General features: G+C 36.6%; 1 protein-coding gene across 2 annotated transcripts in view; it reads right to left on the bottom strand.

The window, feature by feature from the left end:
* The window catches only part of agap3 (ArfGAP with GTPase domain, ankyrin repeat and PH domain 3), a 1735421-nt gene that overhangs the window by 1295508 nt on the left and 417630 nt on the right, over positions 1 to 22283 (bottom strand). Inside the window, exon 1 of one of the 2 annotated variants that reach the window (XM_028803880.2) lies at positions 6264 to 7667. The exons of the other annotated variant lie outside the window; for it this stretch is intronic. Within the exon in view, the coding sequence (XP_028659713.2) occupies positions 6264 to 7476 (1213 nt within the window). The 5' untranslated portion in view covers positions 7477 to 7667. Of the gene's footprint in view, positions 1 to 6263; positions 7668 to 22283 lie in introns of those variants that run through there. 2 annotated transcript variants of the gene reach the window in all.

Below are 22283 nucleotides of genomic sequence, written 5' to 3'. Positions count from 1 at the left end.
CTACCACATAAGTCGGTGTGGGACAAATGTATGTTTTACTCACTAGAGATCTACAATTCTGGGCTTAGAACTATTTTATAAAAATTATATTCTCATTGTTAACTACAGTAGAACACTTATTTAAGTCAGCTAAGACTATAACATTACCTAGAAAATGTATCCTCAACACTAAGTCACATTTTTCATTTAAGCTCTACAAAACTATAGTTCTCAGTACAGAGTACTGAGTCACTTATGACTGCAATAAGTCATGTGACATGTGGTGACTATCACTATTGGTAAGAATTGGATTGCATTCTCTTTTAATATCTAATGGAACAGAGGGGTCAATATCAAAAATAAAAGTCACTTAATATGCATGTAAAAAAATAGCTATTCATTTTAGGAATGTGTTTTCTCATTACAGATTGCTGGAGCACCAGAAAAAAGGGCACACATTGATGGCTTTTATTTAGATGTAAATAAAGAGGTGTGTAAATATATTTATTGTCTATGTTTATTATGGAAATAAAAATAGAAAAGAAAACAGGACATGTACCTTCTCAGTTGATCCAAATAGATTTCAACAAAAAGCACATTTAAATAGGTTTAACGACAGGTGAAAAAGAAAAACAATTCTAGAAACACTTACTGTACGTTTTGAAAAACAATACTGTGATAACTATTTTTTAACGATCTGACAACAGTTTTTTTTTTTCTTAGATACTTTCCTCATGCTTATAAATGCATTATTAACCTCTTTAAATGTAATGACTTATTCGTGTTTTTTACTTTAAAGTGGTTTGTGCGAGTATATAAAATGAAGATAGCTGATTTATGTAATGGCTGTATGATATTAGCAATGATGACATCCAATTTCTTCATCATGAACAAAGCTATAATAATTTTGGCTACATGTCTGTATAGGAATGACTCTTGGATAGAACAAAGGTCCTGGGCAAAATACTGCACATAATCTCTCTCAATCTATACCAATTTAGTACAACCAACCTAATTATAATGAACGTCTTTGTGATTTGGTATGAAATGTAAGTTCAGTGTTAAGTTATGTAAACACTTTGATAAAGTATATCTGCTCAAACACAGTGTCCAGGTTGAGAACTGAACCTCTGCTGTGAAGTAGTAGCAATAACCACTGTACCATGTGCTACCCTCATTAAACACCAGTTAAAAATGCAAACCATAAAACTTTTATACAACTGATACAAGTTACCATTCTAAAACATAACTGCCAACTTTCAGTTCCCATTGGGCTAAGCACAGTAGATAACTACCAGGTTGAGAATACATACATACATAGCTGATTTTATTTATTGTATACATCAAAAATGTACAAGATTTAGGATAAAAGATGAATGGGTATATTTTATTATAGTTTTCTATAAATTATGTTTTTAAACATATAAACTTTCTATTCTCATTCTTGTTTCCTTTTCTATAATCAGCAGAACTGGATGAGCTATGAGATAGCAGTGCCAACCTCGATACCATCATTTCACATTTTATCTCTCCTGTAAACCTTTTATATCCTCTAAGGACATGAGCTTGAATCCTATCCTTATCACAGTATCTGTGGGTTTTCTTTGTGTACTCCTCCTACTGTATATGCTATTAAAACACATGCATGAGTGAATGGCAGTCTTAGCCTTTATAATTCAGTGTGTGCATGTGAATGCATATATGTGCCCTGGACATGGTATCTCATTCAAGGTTGATTCCTTTTGCCCAGCACTATTTGGAGAGGTTCCAACACCCTGTAACCATGAATAGAACTGGACAGTTCAGCAAGTAGATAACTGCTTGACTGACAGACTGACTGAAACTCCACAAGCATTAATAGCAGAATTAAAGCAACTGTGAAAAATGGGCAGTGAAATGAATATCCCTTTGGCATGAATTTTAAGCCACAATGTTTTGACAAGTATATGCAACATGGTTTGTTTTGCTAATGCTTTTCTCTTAACCTACATGTCACCCATTCAACAAACAAGGGTGGGAATATGTTCAGTTTAGTAAATACAAAGGGATTTAATAGTGATGCGGCTCAGATCATGGGCATCTGAACCTCTAACTACTTCTACGTCTACTTTGTTACATACTGTACATACCTGTGAACAAAACTAAACAGGAACACATTTTTAGCAACATTGTTCTGATTTAGCAGATGCCCTCACTTTTATAAGTATCATTTATTTTCAACCAGATTCCAGTATTTACTCAAGTATAGCCAGCAACACAAATAGATTGGTGGTCAATTTTAATACTGAAGGCTATGGCCAGTATAGCAGCCCCAGAAAAAAAAAAACTTGAAAAAAACAGCTACAATTCCTTAGAAAAATAAAGCAGCCTTTGAAATGAGGAGTGCTGCAAACCAGAGTATAAATGGAAAAAAGCTAAATTGACAATAAGCTACGAAATTCTGAGGACCCCTATAACTAACTATAATAAACTGCTCAAAAAAATTAAAGGAACACTTTGAAAACACATCAGGATTTTAGTGGGAAAAAACATGCTGGATATACTGTACTATACTGATATGGACTAGGTAATATGTTAGGAACAAACGGATGCCACATCGTTTGATGGAAATGAAAATTATCAACCAACTGAGGGCTGAATTCAAAGACACCCTGAAAATCAAAGTGAAAAAATGATGCGGCAGGCTAGTGCATTTTGCCAAAATTTCATTACAGCAACTCAAAATCGTACTCAGTAGTTTGTATGGCCCCCACATGCTTGTATGCATGCCTAACAATGTTGGGGCATGCTTCTAATGAGACAACGGATGGTGTCCTGGGGGATCTCCTCCCAGATCTGGACCAGGGCATCACTGAGCTCCTGAACAGTCTGAGGTGCAACCTGGCAGAGTCAGATGGACTGAAAGATAATGTCCCAAAGGTGTTCTATTGGAGTTAGGTCAGGCGAGCGTGGGAGTCAGTCAATGGTATCAATTTCTTTATCCTCCACGAACTGCCTGCCTACTCTTGCCACATGAGGCAGGGCATTGTCGTGCACTAGGAAGAACCCAAGACCCACTGCACCAGCATAGGCTCTGACAATGGGTCCAAGGATTTCATCCAGATACCTAATGGCAGTCAAGGTGCCGTTGACTAGCTTGTAGGTCTGTGCGTCCCTCTATGCATTTGCCTCCCCAGACCATCACTGACCCACCACCAAACCGCTTATGCTGAACGATGTTACAGGCAGCATAATGTTCTTCACGGCTTCTCCAAACCCTTTCACGTCTGTCACATGTGCTCAGGGTGAACCTGCTTTCATCTGTGAAAAACACAGGATGCCAGTGGTGGACCTGCCAATTCTGGTATTCTAATAGCAAATGCCAATCAAGCTCTATGGTGCCGGGCAGTGAGCACAAGGCCCACTAGAGGACTTCGGGCCCTCAGGCCACCATCACAAAGACTGTTTCTGATTGTTTCGTCAGAGACATTCACACCAGTGGCCTGCTGTAGGTCATTTTGTAGGGCTCTGGCAGTGCTCATCCTTTTCCTCCTTGCCCAAAGGAGCAGACACCGGTCCTGCTGATGGGTTAAGGACCTTATACGGCCCTGTCCAGCTCTCCTAGAGTAACTATCTGTCTCCTGGAATCTCCTCCATGCCCTCGAGACTGTGCTGGGAGACACAGCAAAGATTCTGGCAATGGCACGTATTGATGTGCCGTCTTAGAGAAGACTGACTACCTGTGCAATGACACTGACCATAGCCAACTGCAAAACTAGTGAAAAAAATGTCAGAAAAGATGACAAAGGAAAAATGTCAGTGGCCTCCACCTGTTAAAACATTCCTGTTTTGGGGGTCGTCTCATTGGTGCACCTCTAGTGCACTTGTTAATTTCATTAACACCAAAGCAGCTGAAACTGATTAACAACACCCTCTGCTACTTAACTGACCATATCATATCCCAGAAGTTTCATTGAGCAGTATACATCAATCTGACCTGAGAGATTGCCTTAATTCTCCCAAGTTATTAATGATAGTTCTGGCCTGGGAAATTTAACGCATTAAGTTTTGCCATTAATGTAGCCTGTTTAATGCGCTAAAAATATTGTTGCATCCAGGGCCGGCAACAAGGTAAATGCCTCAGGATGTGCTTTGGTCAGGGCAGCATTTTCATATAATTCACTTTGTTATTTTTTATTTTTAACATTATGAAACAATAATACTATAGTCATCCAGCAAGAGACTCCAAGGGCCATGGGGCTGAACAACTAGACTTTGATCAGACTTTGATCTTTGCCATTACAATAACCAGATACTACTTACAAAAGTAATTTAATTTGTTTATTCTATTTTGGACTTCCCCATGCATTTATTTATTTATTTATTTATTTGTTTGTTTGTTTGTTTGTGATCTTTGGAATTATAATTTTTCTTTTACTTTTTGTTAAACACATTAAGTTGTGTCCTTATATGAAAATGTGGCAAATATATCTGTAAATAAATATTTTCCTATTCACAAATTTGGAGTACCAGAGGTAATTACCTCATTTGAATGATCTTCTACCACTATGAGTTTACAAAAAATTGTCTCCTATTATAATGCTTCTTCATGTGTCACTGGCATAGCAGGAAAGTTGCTATCACTAACACAATAATATCAATACATTAATCCTACATGCCCATCTTGTGAAAACTTGAAAGGTGAAGCTCTGAAATATGAATCCCACTCTCAAGAAAGAAAACACCCTGAGGGGCCCACTCCAGTAGCTTTTCAAGCCCCTACTTCCACCTTCCCAGTATGACAAAAACATGTATACAAATACTTAAAGAAAGATGCCTGTCCAACATTTACATTTAAAAGTGGCCTTTAAATAAAAGGAAAAATAATATTTTGGTGCTACTCTGGTAAAAAAAAAAAAAAAAGTACAAATTCTATTTTTCCTTCTACCACATATATTAAAAAAATAGACAATGACCAAAATAAATGCTTTTCAGAAATATATTTTATAATTTAAGGAAATAAACCAAAATAATGCTATTCACTGAACAAAAAATATTTATGAGAAATGTAATCAAAAGTCCATCCAAACCTAAATGTCAAAGGATACAAATGCATTGGGGGGTATGGGGGAATACTATTACTGCAAGCAATAAAATAGAAAATATTGTTGTGCAGTCAAAACAAAGACAATATTTAGTTATTAACTAGTATAGGACTGAGACTATTATAACCTTTATTTTCAAACATCTATATTAAAAGAAATCTGTTTTAATAACTAATATGTCTTCTATTTTATTGCATTTGAATTACTTTAGCATCTAGCAAAATCTCATTTTTTTCAGAAAATTCATTCATTGCCCTCCTGCTTTTAACTATAATGCACAAATAATAAACACAGCAGGCAGGGTAAAGACAAAAACCAAACAGATGAAAGGTCAACCTATCAGTTTAAAAAGCTGGGAGAGGGAATAGGTGCACTAAAGTTAAAAGCAATAGATGAGATAGAATTAATCCCACTGGTTTATATAGCATTAGTGGATTATGTCATTGTCAATAGCACATTGCCCCCAGTAGCACCAGATAATAAGCCTCAAATAAAGAGGGTCACATGTGAGTAACAAGAGGAGATCTGGATCCTTGCTTAAAAGCAAGGGACTTAAACCTGTTCTCTATTTTTGGACCAAGCCTAAAAAGCAAAACAAAAATTTCCTGCAAATTTCATGTAGTAATATTGCCCCATGTAAACAGGTAACAAGGTAGAACAAAAATAACCAACTAGTGCTTTTTAAAAAAAAAAATGTTTCTTTATTCAGCATTGCTTGTTGACACTGGAGTGTAATGATTTCCAACAAAGTAATCACAGACCCTGCATATGCCCTGCATGCCAGGCAGCAGAGCGGCATGCTAAACCAACAATAAGGCTTGTGATGAAACAAAAACTCGGAGCTATCAAAAACTGGAATGGATTGGCTAACCAAGACATTCTAAAGTTTTTGAAAGAGCTCTGCAGATGATTTGGTGGGGGCCATTATGTTAATACTAGTCCACCTGGTCTTCCTGTCACATGTGACCCTAACAGTTCTGTCCCAGCAAGAAGCATATTTTTCAACAAAAACAGTACAATCAGGAAATCAAAATGGACAAAATGACATTAAGAACACTGAGGGAAAAACAGTTGAACCATCTTAGTCTAGCTAAATCAGCATTCTCTTTCTTTCCTTACAAAACTGCAGAACATTAGCCAACATTACCATACAAAAACTATAAATAACTGAATTTCATTAACCATCAAAAAGAAACTTACTTTGGGTTGTGGTTTTTTCACTGAAAGCAACAGGTACTGTTTGCTTATTCCTACCCCAGGGAATTTTCCTTGGCTCTTTGGTTTCGACATTTATCTGCAATGTACCAACAGATGTTTGATCTTTTTTCTTGAATCGACTGGTCAGGATTTGCCACACACTTTGCTCATCCTCTTTGACCCGGGTGAGCTCATCATTGGTAGAACATATATTTCCATTTTTTTTTTGTTGCTGCATATACTTAAAAACTCCTTCGTCTTTTGTGCACTGGATAGGTAAAACACCTCCATTCAAATAGGAAAAGGGTCTGAGAGGATAAAGACTGGCATCACTGTCACTTTTGGCTCGGACCTTTGCATCCTTGCCAGTCAATTCATTTTTGTCTCGTCCTTTCCTAATCCTGAAGCTTAAACTCCTCCTTAGGGATGCAAATGTTCCTTTAGGGCTATCATCCTTTTTGATCTTTTGCCCAGGCTTTCCATCTTCTCCGTTGGCTTTACCAAACATTTTCCATCGGTGGGCACTACCCCACAAAAAACCAGATCTTGGAAAAGTAGAGCCACTGCTGGTCTGGCTAAATCCCACAGTTCTCTGATATATGTCATCCTGGTGTGCAGAATGGTCACTGTATTGAGTAAGTCTATTGATTTCCAAAAATGTCATGCTCAGTGGTCGACGTCTGTTTTCCATCCTTCTTCTTAAGAGACTCTCTTCAGGGGATATAACTTCTTCCACCAGACCTCTTTTTGTATCTCCTTCTGCATGCTCTTTTTTTCCCCTGCGCTGCCTAAGTAAGTCAAACAGATTGTTCACAGTGCTCTGCATTTGTGGTGGTGGCGATTTTGGTAAAGAATGATATTCTTCTGGTGGCCTGCCCCTCTCAGCCAGGCATATGCTCTTCGGCCTCTGCTGACAGTTCAGCACAAATTCAATTTTGCTGGGGGATCCATACATGCTGAATGCCTTTCTGTTACGGGATGGCAAATTTCGAAAACCCTGTCTGAGCTGAACCTGCACCTCACTGGAGAGGTGGGCAGGATTTTGGTGAAGCTGTGACTGGAAGTCCAAAGACAAGTGAGTTGCAAACAACTTATCTTGTACATTGTGGCACTCCTTCTCTGCTTGCTGGGTGGTAGGCAAAGGTATATCTTCCTGTGCTGTCATCAGAAACGTCTTCAGTGTGCTATTCCTTTCAATAAACCTGTCCATCTTCATTGTTTCCCTGCCGGCCAGGGCAGAGTTGCTGTTTGCTCCGCCTATGTACTTGTAAAAAGCAAGCTGACGCAGGGCTCCAGCAGAAGCTGTCTCTCCGTAGGTATCTCCGGGGGACTCCTGTGCACCCACCCTGTTAATATTCCCAGGAGTGGCTCCTGTCAGTAGTACAGGCAGTCTGATCACTGCCTTTCCCCGCCTCCGCTAGACAGTCTAGCTCACTTTTAATCAGTGTAAAACAGATACAGTCAGTAAACAGTGCTGTATTGTGCGTGCATTCATAGGTGTCACATCCCAATATCCTGCATTCAGAAGCAGCATGTTTCAACATGGCATGCGGGCCTTTTTTTTTCTGACCAAGACTTAAGAAAGAAAAACCTTCAACTCCCCCAAACACCCCACCAAAACACAGGGGAACAGAGACAGAGCAGCAATTGCCAATTAAGCCAATTATTTTCAAAAAGGTGTTTAAGCAGAAAGGCGACTGTAATAACTTTCAACTTAAGTGAGTTAAATAAAACTAAATTTTTGTTTTATCATTTGTCCTACAAACATCTGAAAAAGAGATACTTTTCATTTGCATATTTTTTTCACACTTAAATAAAGAAAAAAGTTTCCTTGTAGGAAATGACAATTTCTACAGCTCTGCTTTTACATTATTTGTCTGTAGGAAAAGAAAGTCTACCATTTAGGACAGGAATGAAAGCTATGAATACACACTCTGTGAAACAAAGCAGTTTTTTTTTTTGTTTTTTTTTTTTTTAAATCAAAAGCTTTGCTGTCCTTGTCCTGGCCTGTGCGTACGCGCACACACACACGCCTTTCTTGCCAAAAGCTAGTTTAGTTGCTTAATCCATCAGCTCTTGACAACACTGTATGAGGAATATTTAAAAGTGAGGCACATGCCATTACCTTGAGCCAATTCCACGTGCAACCAGCCAGAAAGAAAATCAGAAGTGGAGCTAAACACAGATTTGCTCTCTATATACTACATATACATGCAGAAGGGCCACTAAGCCACTGTCTACGTCCAGCAAAAGTATTTAGCTCTGTAAGGAGAATTGATAGTAGAAGTAGCTCTGAGCTGTATTTTTATGTAGAATCTTACTACATTTTTGGATAAGGAAAACCCTCCCTCTATGCTTTGCTGGTCAGGCATAAGATAACTTAAATGCCATTCATTCACAGTGTGCTGTTAGACTCTTTTTTGTTCCTGTCCTTCTCATGTTGCAAAGCAAAGAAAAGAATCTTGTACACATTCAAAGTATTTACAGAAAAAAATGCATATCAATTAATGGAAGGCACTAACCATCTAATAATTCAAGGGGCAGGAAATAAATATTTTATCTTTCTCTCTTCATGCCTGCCCCTGCCCCCTATAAAAAATCTATCATCACTGGTTTTACGTGTGGTGAAGTGAGAAAGGTCAATAATCAAAATGGTAAGACTAGCAAATATTGTACTAACCTCAAGAACTACATCAATTTTTATTTCTTCAGATTGTAAACATATTGTTGAAAAGATGTCAACATTTTTGCATGACAGTTTCAAAATATTTACAAATATATCATTGTGAAGACAGGTAATGTGTAAATTCTGAAAGTCTTGCATAAATTAATACTGTAGGTAACATTTAGAGGTACATCACATATTTAAGAAAATACATTTTCCCTAATTGTGTCTTGCTGCCATTGCTGCAAGCCACGTTTTTATTTTTAATTAAAACAGATAAATGTGGCCAGTGAAGAAGACATTCAAGCATAAAACAAAACCCTTACAACTTTAAGAAAATGTCCACTTGTTAGTGTATACACTTCCTGGAGATTGATTCATGCCTTGAGCATGCTTCAAAAACTATGCATATTCAATTTTGTATAGAATATACTATTACTAAAAGAAGCCTAGGTGTCCTCTTTACTCCTCTCTTCTTGTACTAACACAATTACCTTTCAAAAATAGGGATGCAGTTACTGGTTGCTGACTACAACACTAAAGAAAACTAAAACTAAAGTAAGTAATTTATGTTGATAACTTAACACTAGAATTACCAGAGCCTACGAAAAAACTCATAGATCTGGCCCACCTTAAATCGCTTCTTAAATCCGTTCACACCTCTCCGCCAGCATCCTTTGTCCTCTAAATGTGCTGATAAAGACAAGCTGCCAGCAGCCGGCTATTCCATCCCCCCACCGACTTAGAATGTGCGCAAACTTTTCCCAGCTCATGCCTTGATTGATTATCTGGGAGTGAAGTGGAGTTTTAGAGTGGAAATAATAGATCGTTGTTTCTACAGTAATCTGTGTAAACACATTGTTAAAACAGAAGCTTTTTCATATTTTAGTAATAAATGTTACAAAATGTAGTAGGCATAAACTATAGAATGTGTAAAGCCTGAGTTCCAAAGATCAAATAAACACTTTCACAAAAGTGAAGTGTAATCAAGAGTCCCGGTTCGATCCCCACTCACTCCTATATTTGCCGTTTTCAGTAGTAAGCTGCTCTTTTTGTTAATATTATACAGTACACACATGCACTTTGTTTGCGTCTGTACTTGTGCTGTTACTTAGAGAGTCAGATGGGGGGAGGGGTGATGTTAGAGCACGTGAGCTTATTCAGTGCAGTAGGAACAACGCACATGTTGATCTTTTTTTTCTTTCAGTACATGTGCCTTCCCTGTTTATTTGTATATCTCTGACTGTCCGTCTGTCTGTCTCTCTATTACGCAGTGCTCTGTCTGTCTGTGTGTTATGGATCTTAAAAATAAGTTATAAGGACAGTTGTTCATGTTAATTGCAGTCTCAATTGTTAAAAAAATATTTTAAAAGGAGCATCCCACATGAAAATATAACGATCTCATTAACTGACAGTGCATACCAATTTATAAATTTTATGTCCGTTTGAGGTTAAAAAGAAAAAAAAAAGCAACACTTTATCCCCAGCGGGGAATTGAATTCAGGTCTGTGAGGCACGGCAAAGCTGCAACGCTCTGAGAGGCAAATTTTATTGCGCTACGCCACGGAAACTGGTTGTAGCATCCTTGAAGCTTTTGTGAAAGTGTTTATTTGATCTTTGGAACTTGGGCTTTACACATTCTATAGTTTATGCCTACATTTTGTAACATTTATTACTAAAATATGAAAAAGTTTCTGTTTTAACAATGTGTTTACATAGATTACTGTAGAAACGGAACACGCATGAAATGCATGTGTTCCAAATAACGATCTATTACTTCCACTCTAAAACTCCACTTCACTCCCACATAATCAATCAAGGCATGAGCTGGGAAAAGTTTGCACACGTTCTAAGTCGGTTGGGGGATGGGATCGCCGGCTGCTGGCAGCTTGTCTTTTATCAGCACATTTAGAGGACAAAGGATGATGGCGGAGAGGTGTGAACGGATTTAAGAAGCGATTTAAGGTGGGCAGGATCTACGAGTTTTTTCGTAGGCTCTGGTAATTCTAGTGTTAAATATCTTAGTCAATTTATATTGTCTCTTTAGTAATTAGCTATTCAAATAAGCATGATGGACCAAATGGTCTCATCTAAGTTTAAACTTCTTATGCTCACTTAAACCATTTATAGCATATGTTTGACTATAAAAATAATGGTGAAAAAATGTTTAGAATTGTTTATATGAACCCAGGATTGAAAACAAAAGAATAAGAGAATAAACCGTGGTGTAACTGTAAAAAAAGAAAATACACAGTCTGTAGATTCACCGACTGTGGGCAACTGAAGTTGTAAATATGGGAAATATCAAATAAAGCTCACTGAGGACAAAAGCTAGTGATGATGGGAAGTAATCTTTGCTAATATCACAACAAGGAACTAGTTTCTTCCACAACAACATAATTTGTGCTACTCATTGGCGAGGAGTTTCATTTCTTCACTAAGCATTTAGTCGTGTGCAGACCATGTTTCTTTTTCTGAAAGTAAATTATTAGAAATTATAAAAGACAGATGCACCAAAAAGAGTCACTTCTGGCATTTCCAGGATTCAAACCAGTAACCTTCTGAATACCGGTGCAGATCCCTAACCTCAGAGTCACCACTCTGCCCTGATTTCACTATGTTTACCATGAAAATTCTGAAACAGTTAGTGTTATGTAGTTTACAGGAAGTACTGCTAATCAATTAATCGCTCCTAGTTCAGAATTATTGAATAGGTTGAAAATGTAAGCACACAATTTCATTATTTTAGTTTCATATTCAGGATATGCACATGTATTCACAATATTAACTATAGTGTTATTTTGTGCTAACCAGCTACAGACAGATTTTATTTCCATATTATCTGTGATCTGCTACAGACCATTCCCAAGTGGCTCTGCTGCATCCCTCATATGTCTGTTTTTTAAATAAAAATTATTTCCACACTAATCACTGAACACAGCAGTATTCCTCTCCCAAAAAAAACTGTCAATTACTATTTCAAGGGTAATTATGTTTTAAAAGCACATTTTGTAAAACCAGGAGTTCAGTCACTTTAAAACAGACATATTTAAAAATCTTTATAGCTTTATCATGATTGTCAGGCTTTCCCAATTCAAGAAGTTCAATAAGATGCATTTTATTTGATTAAAGTTTCTAAATAAAGCTTAACACTAAAGCAACCATATCACAATTTTGTAAAAGTAACCCTAACTTCAAAATCACATTTATTCCCACAGCACACTTTGGACCGGTATTCCTTGGTCCTGATTTACTGTTGAAGCTTCTGGATAAGATTCTACCCACTGGGATTTTCTAATGAAAGAGTGACATATGAACAATAATATAAGGATTTTACTACATTTTCTCTAGATAAAAATTAAAGCTTCTCCAAGGCTTTCTAAATCCACCTCGCAGATCCAGTTGTTGAGCAGTTCCTTGATTAAGCCAATGTTTTTTAGTATAGTGGTGCATATTTTAAGATACTCAAATCATTTCACTGGATGCCTGCCTTTCCAGAGATGCAACAGCTCCATTTTAAAAATCTATCATATATGTGAACCACTCACCCTGTCATAAAACAAAGTCTAGCCTTTCCTTATGAAAAAGCATATTTTGCCTCTTGCAAAACATGATTCAGAGTAAAGAAATTATTTAACTTGAGAAAGAAAAGTGAGAAACAACACAAACATGCAGTATATATTACCTCTATTACAAACCCATCTATTGTTATTGTGAGGAAACACCATACAATGCACACAAGTTGGATATGTTTATCTCCAATATAATAATAATCATCATCATCCTTTACATTTATATAGTGTTTTTCTCACTGCTCAAAGCACTTTTCATAGTGAGTGGGGAGCCATATCAATGCCAGCAGCCATGCATTCTCTATTAAATTCTTAGATCTACTGAGGAAACAAACATTTCAGACCTGTACTCTCCTCAACATTCTGTATTGGTCATTTTATCTGAATTCAAGTAACGTTAAGTGAGGAACCTCAACTCAAAGAAGTTTATAAAGCCCAAGGCCAGTCCAAATATCTCAGAATTGCTGACACCTAGTGGGAATGATGAGCACTGCAGTTACAATGACAGCAAACATTTGACTGGTTTTGGAGTACAACATTCATTAGATAAGGAGATTTAAACTGACATTCAAAAATTAGGATCACACAGATATCAATTTTTTTGGAAAGTTGAGTAATGTTTTGTCCTATAACTACCTATCACATTCTCTGAATCTAATTTTAGGATTATTGGGAGCTGCACACCAGCCTCATGGCATAAACAACAAGGTAGGAAGCAATACAGGGCCAGGGCAGAATTACATTGCATAATTTTGCCCAACCTGCCAAAGATGATAAAATTTATATATAAATATATAACAGCTGCTGTTTTGTATAAGTAGGAAAGACACTGCAGGGCCCCTGAGAGTGACTAAAATCATCACAAATGTGACAAAAATATCATTTGCAATAATAATTTAAAGTTCAGTTGCCATTAACTACTGATGCACAACTTTCTTTTTTGAGTTGATGTGTGATCATAACAGGAGAAAAGAGGAGCACATTAGCTGGATTTGCACAGAGCTATGAGAGGTAAGGTCCTGGAGGGGAAAAAAAAAAAAGAAAGTTCAGATAGTTACCTGAAAGTGAGGCGTGTGCATGTACACTTGCCTGCACGCACGATACACAGATGCTGGGAAATACAGGACTTTCACCAGGAACAAGGCTGTGTGAGAAGGGGAACATCTCGACTATGTCACCAACTGGTTGTACCAGGTCAATGTGAATTATGATTGCTCAGGTGCTGTTACATAGACTGGCATATAAAACTGATACGATGCCTAACAGGGCTTATCTCATGACCATCTGGTGTTTAGAGAGTAGAGGTTTGTAGAGCAAATCTGATAATATCCTTTTAAGTAGCACTCCTGTACATACAGTGTATATTTGTAGTAAGATTCACTGAATTTTTCATACTTTTTGTGCCTGTGCCATTTTTTTCACTTTTGCCTTTTGGTGGTGTTTTTTTTTTGTCCTCTATGATTTGTGTCTCGTCTGAAGGAAGAAGAAGAATAAAAGTCTGATTAGTGTCATGCTGTTTCAACGCCTTTATTATCTGAGCCACTACAAATACCCTATAGCTTCACTTGCACTTTTTTATCATTTGTTATAAATATTTATTCTTTATCAATCCTGGAGGACTGAGATTAACTGCATGAAACAGGATTTCTTTTCTGGCACTGAAAATAAAGAATTGCTTTCCTTTACATGTACTTGGTGTCTGTACTACCATTTTTTCCACCACTGGTCCATTCGAGTATATTGAAAATGACCGGAGCTTGAATAAACGTAGATGTGCCAGTACACAGGGCATCAGAATTACTTAAAGTGTGGACTATTTTCCGATTGAAATCTATTAGCTTCACTTCTGTGCTAGGAATTTTGTTTATTTGTCTGTTTAAAAAAAATAAACAAGCTTGCCCAAGCAAAGTCACACATCTGTTAACACTAGAATTACCAGAGCCTACGAAAAAACTTGTAGATCCGGCCCATCTTAAATCACTTCTTAAATCTGTTCGCACCTCTCCGCCATCGTCTTTTGTCTTCTAAATGTGTAGATAAAGACAAGCTGCCAGCAGCCGGCTATTCCGTTCCCCCCACCGACTTAGAACGTGCACAGACTTCTCCCAGCTCATGCCTTGATTGATTATCTGGGAGTGAAGTGGAGTTTTCGAGTGGAAATAATACATCGTTATTTGGAACACACGCATTTCATGTGTGTTCTGTTTCTACAGTAAAAACACATTTTTAAAACAGAAATGTTTTTCATATTCTAGTAGTAAATGACAAAATGTAGGCATAAACTATATAATGTATGAAGCCTGAAGTCCAAACATTAAAGAAACACTTTCACGAAAGGCACAAATATAACAGAACAAGTGCGCTTTTATTCAAAAATATAACTGCCGGAAAAAAAAGCCGCCTTAGTGTGCGACACTGACACTCGTTTACTAATACTGCCGCTGTGGCGCAACAGTATCAGTTCCTGACTGGGAATCAAGAGGTCATGAGTTCGATCCTGCACGACTTCTTTTTGAGAAGTGAACTGCTCTTATTTTTACTATTTTAGAATAAAAAGATACATTTGATTTCAGTCTGTAACAGCCGGTGTAATTTATGATATTTGTAAAGGTTAGCTTTGTTTTTGTTTTTTTTATCCACTTTTCATTCTCTCAGTCGTGTTCAGGATCCATCCCTACCCCATCTGACACTGCTGTTTTCACATAAAGAAACGCTATAGCTCTGCAGTGTATCACGATACATACGATACATTTTTTTTCCCAATCTTGCCAGTCCCCACATGTTGCTGTATGCGGTTTCTTTTGTACTCCAGGACATGCAGAGGAAAGCATAGTAAAGAGCAGTAACTTCAGCGCTATATGCAATCATCAGACACTCCCCATCTGACACTGCTGTTTTCACATAAAGACACACTATAGCTCACCCAAGGAGCGCCCTTCCTACATTTACGACATGTGTACTTGTTGCAGTGTACACACCTCTCTGTGTTATGGTTCCTATTACACTGAACAAGCACCTGTAATTTGCAGCTCTATTCATTATCTCAAAACACCACACACATTCACTGTAATTCCCAGTTATGTCCACCACTCACACCAACGCCCACAACCATACAGAACTGATTCCACATCAGAGAATTTCCAGTTCCAGTTCAGGTGTGTAATAGAAACCACAGCATAGAGAGAAGTGAGTACATTGTAACGGGTACACACGTTGTAAATGTAAGAAAGACGATCCTTGCGTGTGTGTGTGAACTGTTAACATTTGAATCTGATGATTGCATATAGTGCTGTCTTATTCAGTGCGCGCAAGAACATGCAGGTGGCCAGTTGCTGTGTGCTACAACATGCTGCCGGTGATCAACGCATATTTTAAAAAAAGAAAGAGACAAATATATGTGACGTTTTGATGAAATCATTTTATGACGCCAATAGTACCAATCAGAAAACATCATCGAAGTAATGCAATATTATTTGAAAACGAACAGCGTCAGATCGGGTGTGAATTTATACTGTGGCGCTGTTAGAGTCAGATCAGAAGCTGAATAAGCTCCTGTTGTGACTCTAAGTAAAAAAGCAAGAATTAATCAACAGAAATAACCGCGATCGACATTTTAAACTTAACGATTTACAGTGCATACCAATTTATAAATTTTATGTCCGTTTGAGGTTACAAAGAAAAAAAAAAAAACTTCCTCCCCAGCGGGTCTCTAAGGCACGGCAGGGCTGCTGTGCTCTGAATCTGCAAATCTTAGCTTTACGCCATGGAAGGTGTTATATTATTCTTGAACCTTTTGTGAAAGTGTTTATTTGATGTTTGGACGTCAGGCTTCACACATTCTATAGTTTATGCCTACATTTTGTAACATTTATTACTACAATATGAAAAACTTTCTGTTTTAACAATGTGTTTACACAGATTACTGCAGAAACAGCACACACAAGAAATGCGCGTGTTCCATATAATGATCTATTATTTCCACTGTAAAACTCCAGCAGTTCAGTCACTCCCAGATAATCAAACAAGGCATGAGCTGGGAAAACGGTGGGGGATGGAATAGCCGGCTGCTTGTTGCTCGTCTTAATCGGCACAATTAGAAGACAAAAGAGAGGTGAGAACGGTTTTAAGGTGGGCCAGATCTACAAGTTTTTTTCGTAGACTCTGGTAATTCTAGTGTTAAAGACCCTTTTTTATTTTCATATGTGATCGTAAACAGCTTACTTATCTTTAACAAGCCCAATTACTGCTCACTGCTTTTTCTCCATTTATCCAGGAGGGAAGCATTCCTAATTAAATAAAAGGTCACCTTGGCCAACAAGGGGAAATGAACAGGGGCTTGAGCTTCTGTAGCAACCAGTTTGTGCTAATCCCTGAGTGGGACAGGTCCCCTTTTAGAGAGGTGGCGGAAAAAAACAACTGAGTAATTGTAGTAATCCATAAGTAATGCAAAGAACACCTTTTCGCAACAAAAATAAATACATACAAATCTTAAATGGAATTACAATAAAAGTATACCCACAAAATGACATTCAAACAAGGTATGCTCACAAAAAAGAAAGTTTTAATGAAATCACATTTTCTTCATTTTTATAATGAGTTTTATAAGGAGTTGGTCAAATACTGTTGTTTGCTTTGCATAAAAAGTTAAATCATTGAAGGAGGGCAGGAGTTTTGGGAATGCATTTGCTTTGGGCAAAGACGGACTCAAGTTATTTGATTGTCAGTGACAGAATTACATATCAGAACAGGTTTTAAAAGGAAAGCACCTCATATTTAAGGGCTGTAGATGCTAAAATCTCCCTACTCATCACTTGCTAGAGCTGTTATAGCAAGTGAATAATAGTACGTGACCAATTACAAGACTTTTTCAGAGTAGTAGCACTGATTTCAAAATGTGGATTGTATCGTGTGTAATGGAATGTGAGAGTGGTTTTGGTATTCATTCGGCGTTAAGAATGCCAGAAATTGAACAGAAACATGTAAACTAATACAAACAGACAGCTCTGTCACAGTAAATTTCACAGGAACTTTAAGAATTAAATCAGTTTGCTTCAATTTGGATGCCGCTAAGCTTTTACCAGCATTCACCCAACCCCCAACCACCTCCAACTCTGAGCTCTGTGGATTACTGGGCAATCAATATTTATAGGCAATAATAATAATAATAATAATAAATTTTATTTATATTGCACTTTATATACTTAAGGGATGACCTATCAACATGTTTTTCAATGGAGATTCTCAGTAATTACAAAAATGTAAGCTTCTTTATGGGTCATAGAATAAATGGATTATCTAATTTTAACCAAAACATGCTATGAACCTCCTCTTCTTAGCTATGTATTTAGAGAACATTAAAGTGTCTGACAGTTTGATGGCCTTCTAATTCTGTCAGCAACTCATCATTAAGAAATGTTATGAGACAAACAAATGAGTTACATTGATACATGCTCTTGGCCTTGTGCATAAAACATAAAAAAATTTAATTAAAGCAAAAGCATGACATAGGAAACCTAACCAGAAGAGCCATGATTGTCCTTAAATATGCTGTATTCAGTGTTTAAGGTCTACATAGTTTCTAAATGTTGATATGGCACCTCAATTACCATTCTGAGACATCAATTAAGATGCCTTATTACATACTAAAAAAAAGTCACAATGCAGTTGAAATAGAAAGTATAATTGACTTCTGTCATTCAAAAAAGTGTTATTTTAAATTCTTTAGTCTACGCTGACAACTGCATCTAATTACAATAAAGGAATTTGCTATGTCCCAGGACAAATTAGTTAATTTCAGTGGTTTATGTAACGTAGCATAATTAAATATTTCTTCTTCTAAAAACAAAATGTACATAGTATACATGAGGAAAAATAAATAAAACCTAATTCAGCAAGTAATGTTTGAAGTACAATACGAAAATACACATAGTATTTTTCTCGCAACCCCAAAAATAAAACCCATTAAACAAATAGACAAAACAGAGTCTAAGACAAAAAAAAATCTGTTGGCAAAATGAATTATGGAATTTTAGACACTTTTTTAGAGAATTTTTGGTGGATATTTTTTTTTATTGCCATAATCAAACATTTGTGATTTATAACACTCATTTTCAACCCTTGTCTTAGGAAAATTGTAAAGCTGTCAATTTTTTCTAACAAATTTCTTGTTCAAAGGGCATTCAGTCAAATTCTGCTTTAATGAACTGTTTGCTTTTAACCTCATTCTGAGAATCCTGTCCTAGTCAACATATTTTCGTCCATTTATTAATTTTGTAACACTGTTTTATTTCCCTGAAACTATATAATGAAAAAGAGGGCTTATAAAATGGAAGGAAATAACAGCTACCTCATTTGGTAGTCTTTATTTCATCATAGCAGTTTAAGCTAAAATCATTATTTACAAATCACCTTCCATGTGAAATTATAATTTTTTGATTCATCCAGAAAGTCCATGCAAGCTTTTATACTAGTAAAACCAATTTCGAAAGTTTGCTAACATTTAAAATGTTATTTTAGATGGATAATTGCCTACCAGGAGACAAAAAATATCAGGGAACATCTATATTATTACTTTTTTTAAATGTTATTGAATTTATTAAAATCAAATAAAATTCCATACAAGCAAGTCAAATTTTAAAAAATGAGATTTGAATCAAATCAACCCCGACCCATGAGAAAGACAGCTAGGCCAATAGAGTAAAACTTTAATAGTAGGGTAAATAAATTAATTAATTAAAATAAAATACAAAATAAAAAAATGGAAGAGAATCCACTTCCTCAATTTAAATGCTTATTCTAAAGTGTTATTAGATCCTGCCAGGTTTTAAAAAAGTTTTGCACAGATTCTCTTAGTGAGAATTAGATTTTTTCCAATTTCAAATAATATATAATATCATTTACCCACTAATTTAAAAGAGGTGGGTTAGGATTCTTCCAGCTGAGCAAGAGAAGTCTATGTGCCAATAGTGAAGGAAAGGCAATTACAGTTTGTTTGTCCTTCTCCACCTTAAACCCATCTGGGAGTAGACCAAACACAGCTGTTTAGTGGATTAGGAGAGACTGTGACACCAAGGCTGTCTGAAAAAAATGTAAAGATTTTTGTCCAAAATTATGTTAACTTGGTGCATGCCCAAAACATATGGCCCAATGAGGCTGGAATTTGATTGTAACGTTTGCAGGTTGCATCTTGCCCTGGAAACATTTTGGACAATTTTAAAGGAGACAGATGTGCTCGATAGATGATTTTAAGTTGAATAATTATATGCTTTGCGCATATGGAGCTAGAGTGAATTCTGTGCATTGTTGCCTTCCACTCCTTTTCTGAAATGTTGAGTGAGAGATCCTTTTCCCACTGTACTCTGGGATATTTAAAAGGGAGGAATTTTAAAATGTTTTTGTACAGTATATTACAAAAATGCTGTTTGAGTTCTCAAGACTGATCAATATTTTTTCCGGAATAGAAGTAGGTGGGAGGTGAGGAAAATTGGGCAGGCTTTGTTTAGCAATGTTCCAATTTGTAGATAGTGAAAGAAATGTGTTGCTGGAAAGTTATATTTGGAGTGTAATTGTTTGTAGGATGCAAAGACGTTATCTATGTACAGATCTTTAAGTTATTGAATCCTGAATGTTTTCCAGACATTAAAAACTGCATACATTTGAGAGGGTGGAAAAAGATGGTTATCGTGCAGAGGTGCCACGGATAAAACCTTCTCTATATTTTGAGTGAATGAAGCACAATTGGGTTATTAGTATATTGGAAACTTGTATTTATTGGGGTACAAAGCAAGGAAAATAAAGAAGTACTGCAGGGTTTTACTGCTATTGCAGACCAAGCCTGTGTAAGTTCATCTATTTGTGTCATTGTCCAGGTTTTTACAGCTTGTATATTTGCTGCCCAGAAATAAAACTGAAAGTTGGGTAGAGCCATGCCACCTTCTGCCTTAGGTCTTTGAAGGGTCGCCCTATGGATATGTAGATGTTTTGAATTCCAAATAAATGAGGTTATGATTGAATCTAACTTTTTAGAAAATGATTTATTGATGTATATTGGAATGCTTTGAAATAAAGAAAGAAGCTTAGGAAGGAAATTCATCTTGACAGTGTTAATTTTTCCAGCTAAAGTGAGATGAAGGGTCTATGCAAGTCTAGCTTAATTTTTTCCATGCACACTGCAAAATTTTTTTGCTAAAGAGCTTCAAGTTTACTTGTGATAGTCACCCCTAGGTATTTAAACCGATCTGCGATGAGGAAAGGGAAGGTGTCCAATCTAATATTGTGTGCTTGAGAGTTCACTGGAAAAAGCACACTTTTATTCAAATTAATTCTGAGACAAGAAAGCTTTTGAAATTCTGTTAGTGGACAGCAGGCACATTATTTTGTGGATCTGATATATTTATTACCATACCATCTGCAAAGTGAAATTTCTGTTCAGCTCCTTCTCTGATAATCCCCTTTATCTCATAAGCATTTTGACAGTGAACTGCCATCCTTGTCTAGTTCCACATTCTAGATTGAAGTAGTCTGAAATAATGTTGTTAATACAAACTGAAGCTTCTGGACAGGTATACAGTAGTTTGATTCATGCACAAATGTTCGCAGCAAACCCAAATTTCTCCAATGTATTGAAAAAGTAGGTCCATTCAATCATATCAAATGCTTTTTCTGCATCCAATGATATCATCATCGCTGGGGTATTAGACTTTCTGGGTAAATGTATTACATTAAACAGGAGTCGAAGACTGGAAGATAAGTGTCTGCCTTTAATAAATCCGGTTTGGTCTTGCGATATTACCGAAAGGAAGCACTTTCTCAGTTCTTCTAGCTAAAACTTTGGAAAGTACCTTAACATCATTATTCAGAAGTAAGATTGGTCTGTATGATACACATTAGTAATAAGTCCTTATGTTGCTTAGGAAAGACGGTAATTAATTATTGGCGAAAAGTTTTAGATAGAATTTTATTGCCTCTAGCTTCTGTAAATGTTGCTAATAAAAGGGGAGCTAACTTAATTGAGAATTTGTTATAAAATTAAGCAGGGTAGCCATCAGGACCTGCTGCTTTCCCACTCTGAAGTGAGTTTATAGCATCTAGTAATTCTGATGCCAGAGGTTTATCCAATTCCAATGCACTGAGAGTATGTAGTTGTGGTATTTGTAATGTATCCTAAAACATATTAGGTTGGGTCTTGTCTTCTTTAAACTGAGCAGAATATAAAGACTTTTAGTAGTCTCTAAATATGTGCATTATTTTTTCATGGTCAATGATTTTGTCTCTGTCTGTGTTGGTAATTGCTGGGATTGCATTGTAAACTTTCTGCTTCTGGATTTGTTCTGCTAAGATCTTATTAGCTTTTTCTCTGTGTTCATAGTAATGATGTCTTGATTTAAAAAACAGTTATTCTGTTTCTTTAGTTGCCAAGAGGTTGATTTCTGCATGCAGAAGCTGCCTTTTCCTATGAAGTGCCTCATTTTACACCTGGCATGTTCTTGATCTATTCTGGTAATTTCACTGATTAGCTCTGATACCTTCTTGGGTTCCAATTTATTCTTGTAGGAAAGATATGAAATAATCTGCCCTCTTAAGAAAGCCTTCAGTTTCCCCAGAGTATTCCTGCAGAGACCTCTGAGGATGCTTTTGTCCATAAAAAAAATAAATTTGCTTGGAAATAACTTCTGTACAGGTCTCATCTGCTAACAGAAGTGGGTTAAGATGCCAGCTGCGAGATGAATTATGTGAGGCATAATGATTTTAGTTCCATGATCAAAGGGACATGGTTGGACACAACAA

Source organism: Erpetoichthys calabaricus, chromosome 6 (assembly GCF_900747795.2).
Source record: "Erpetoichthys calabaricus chromosome 6, fErpCal1.3, whole genome shotgun sequence".
Lineage (NCBI taxonomy): Eukaryota > Metazoa > Chordata > Cladistia > Polypteriformes > Polypteridae > Erpetoichthys > Erpetoichthys calabaricus.
Note: the sequence above shows the minus strand (reverse complement) of the source record. Positions and strands in the feature narration are given on the sequence as shown.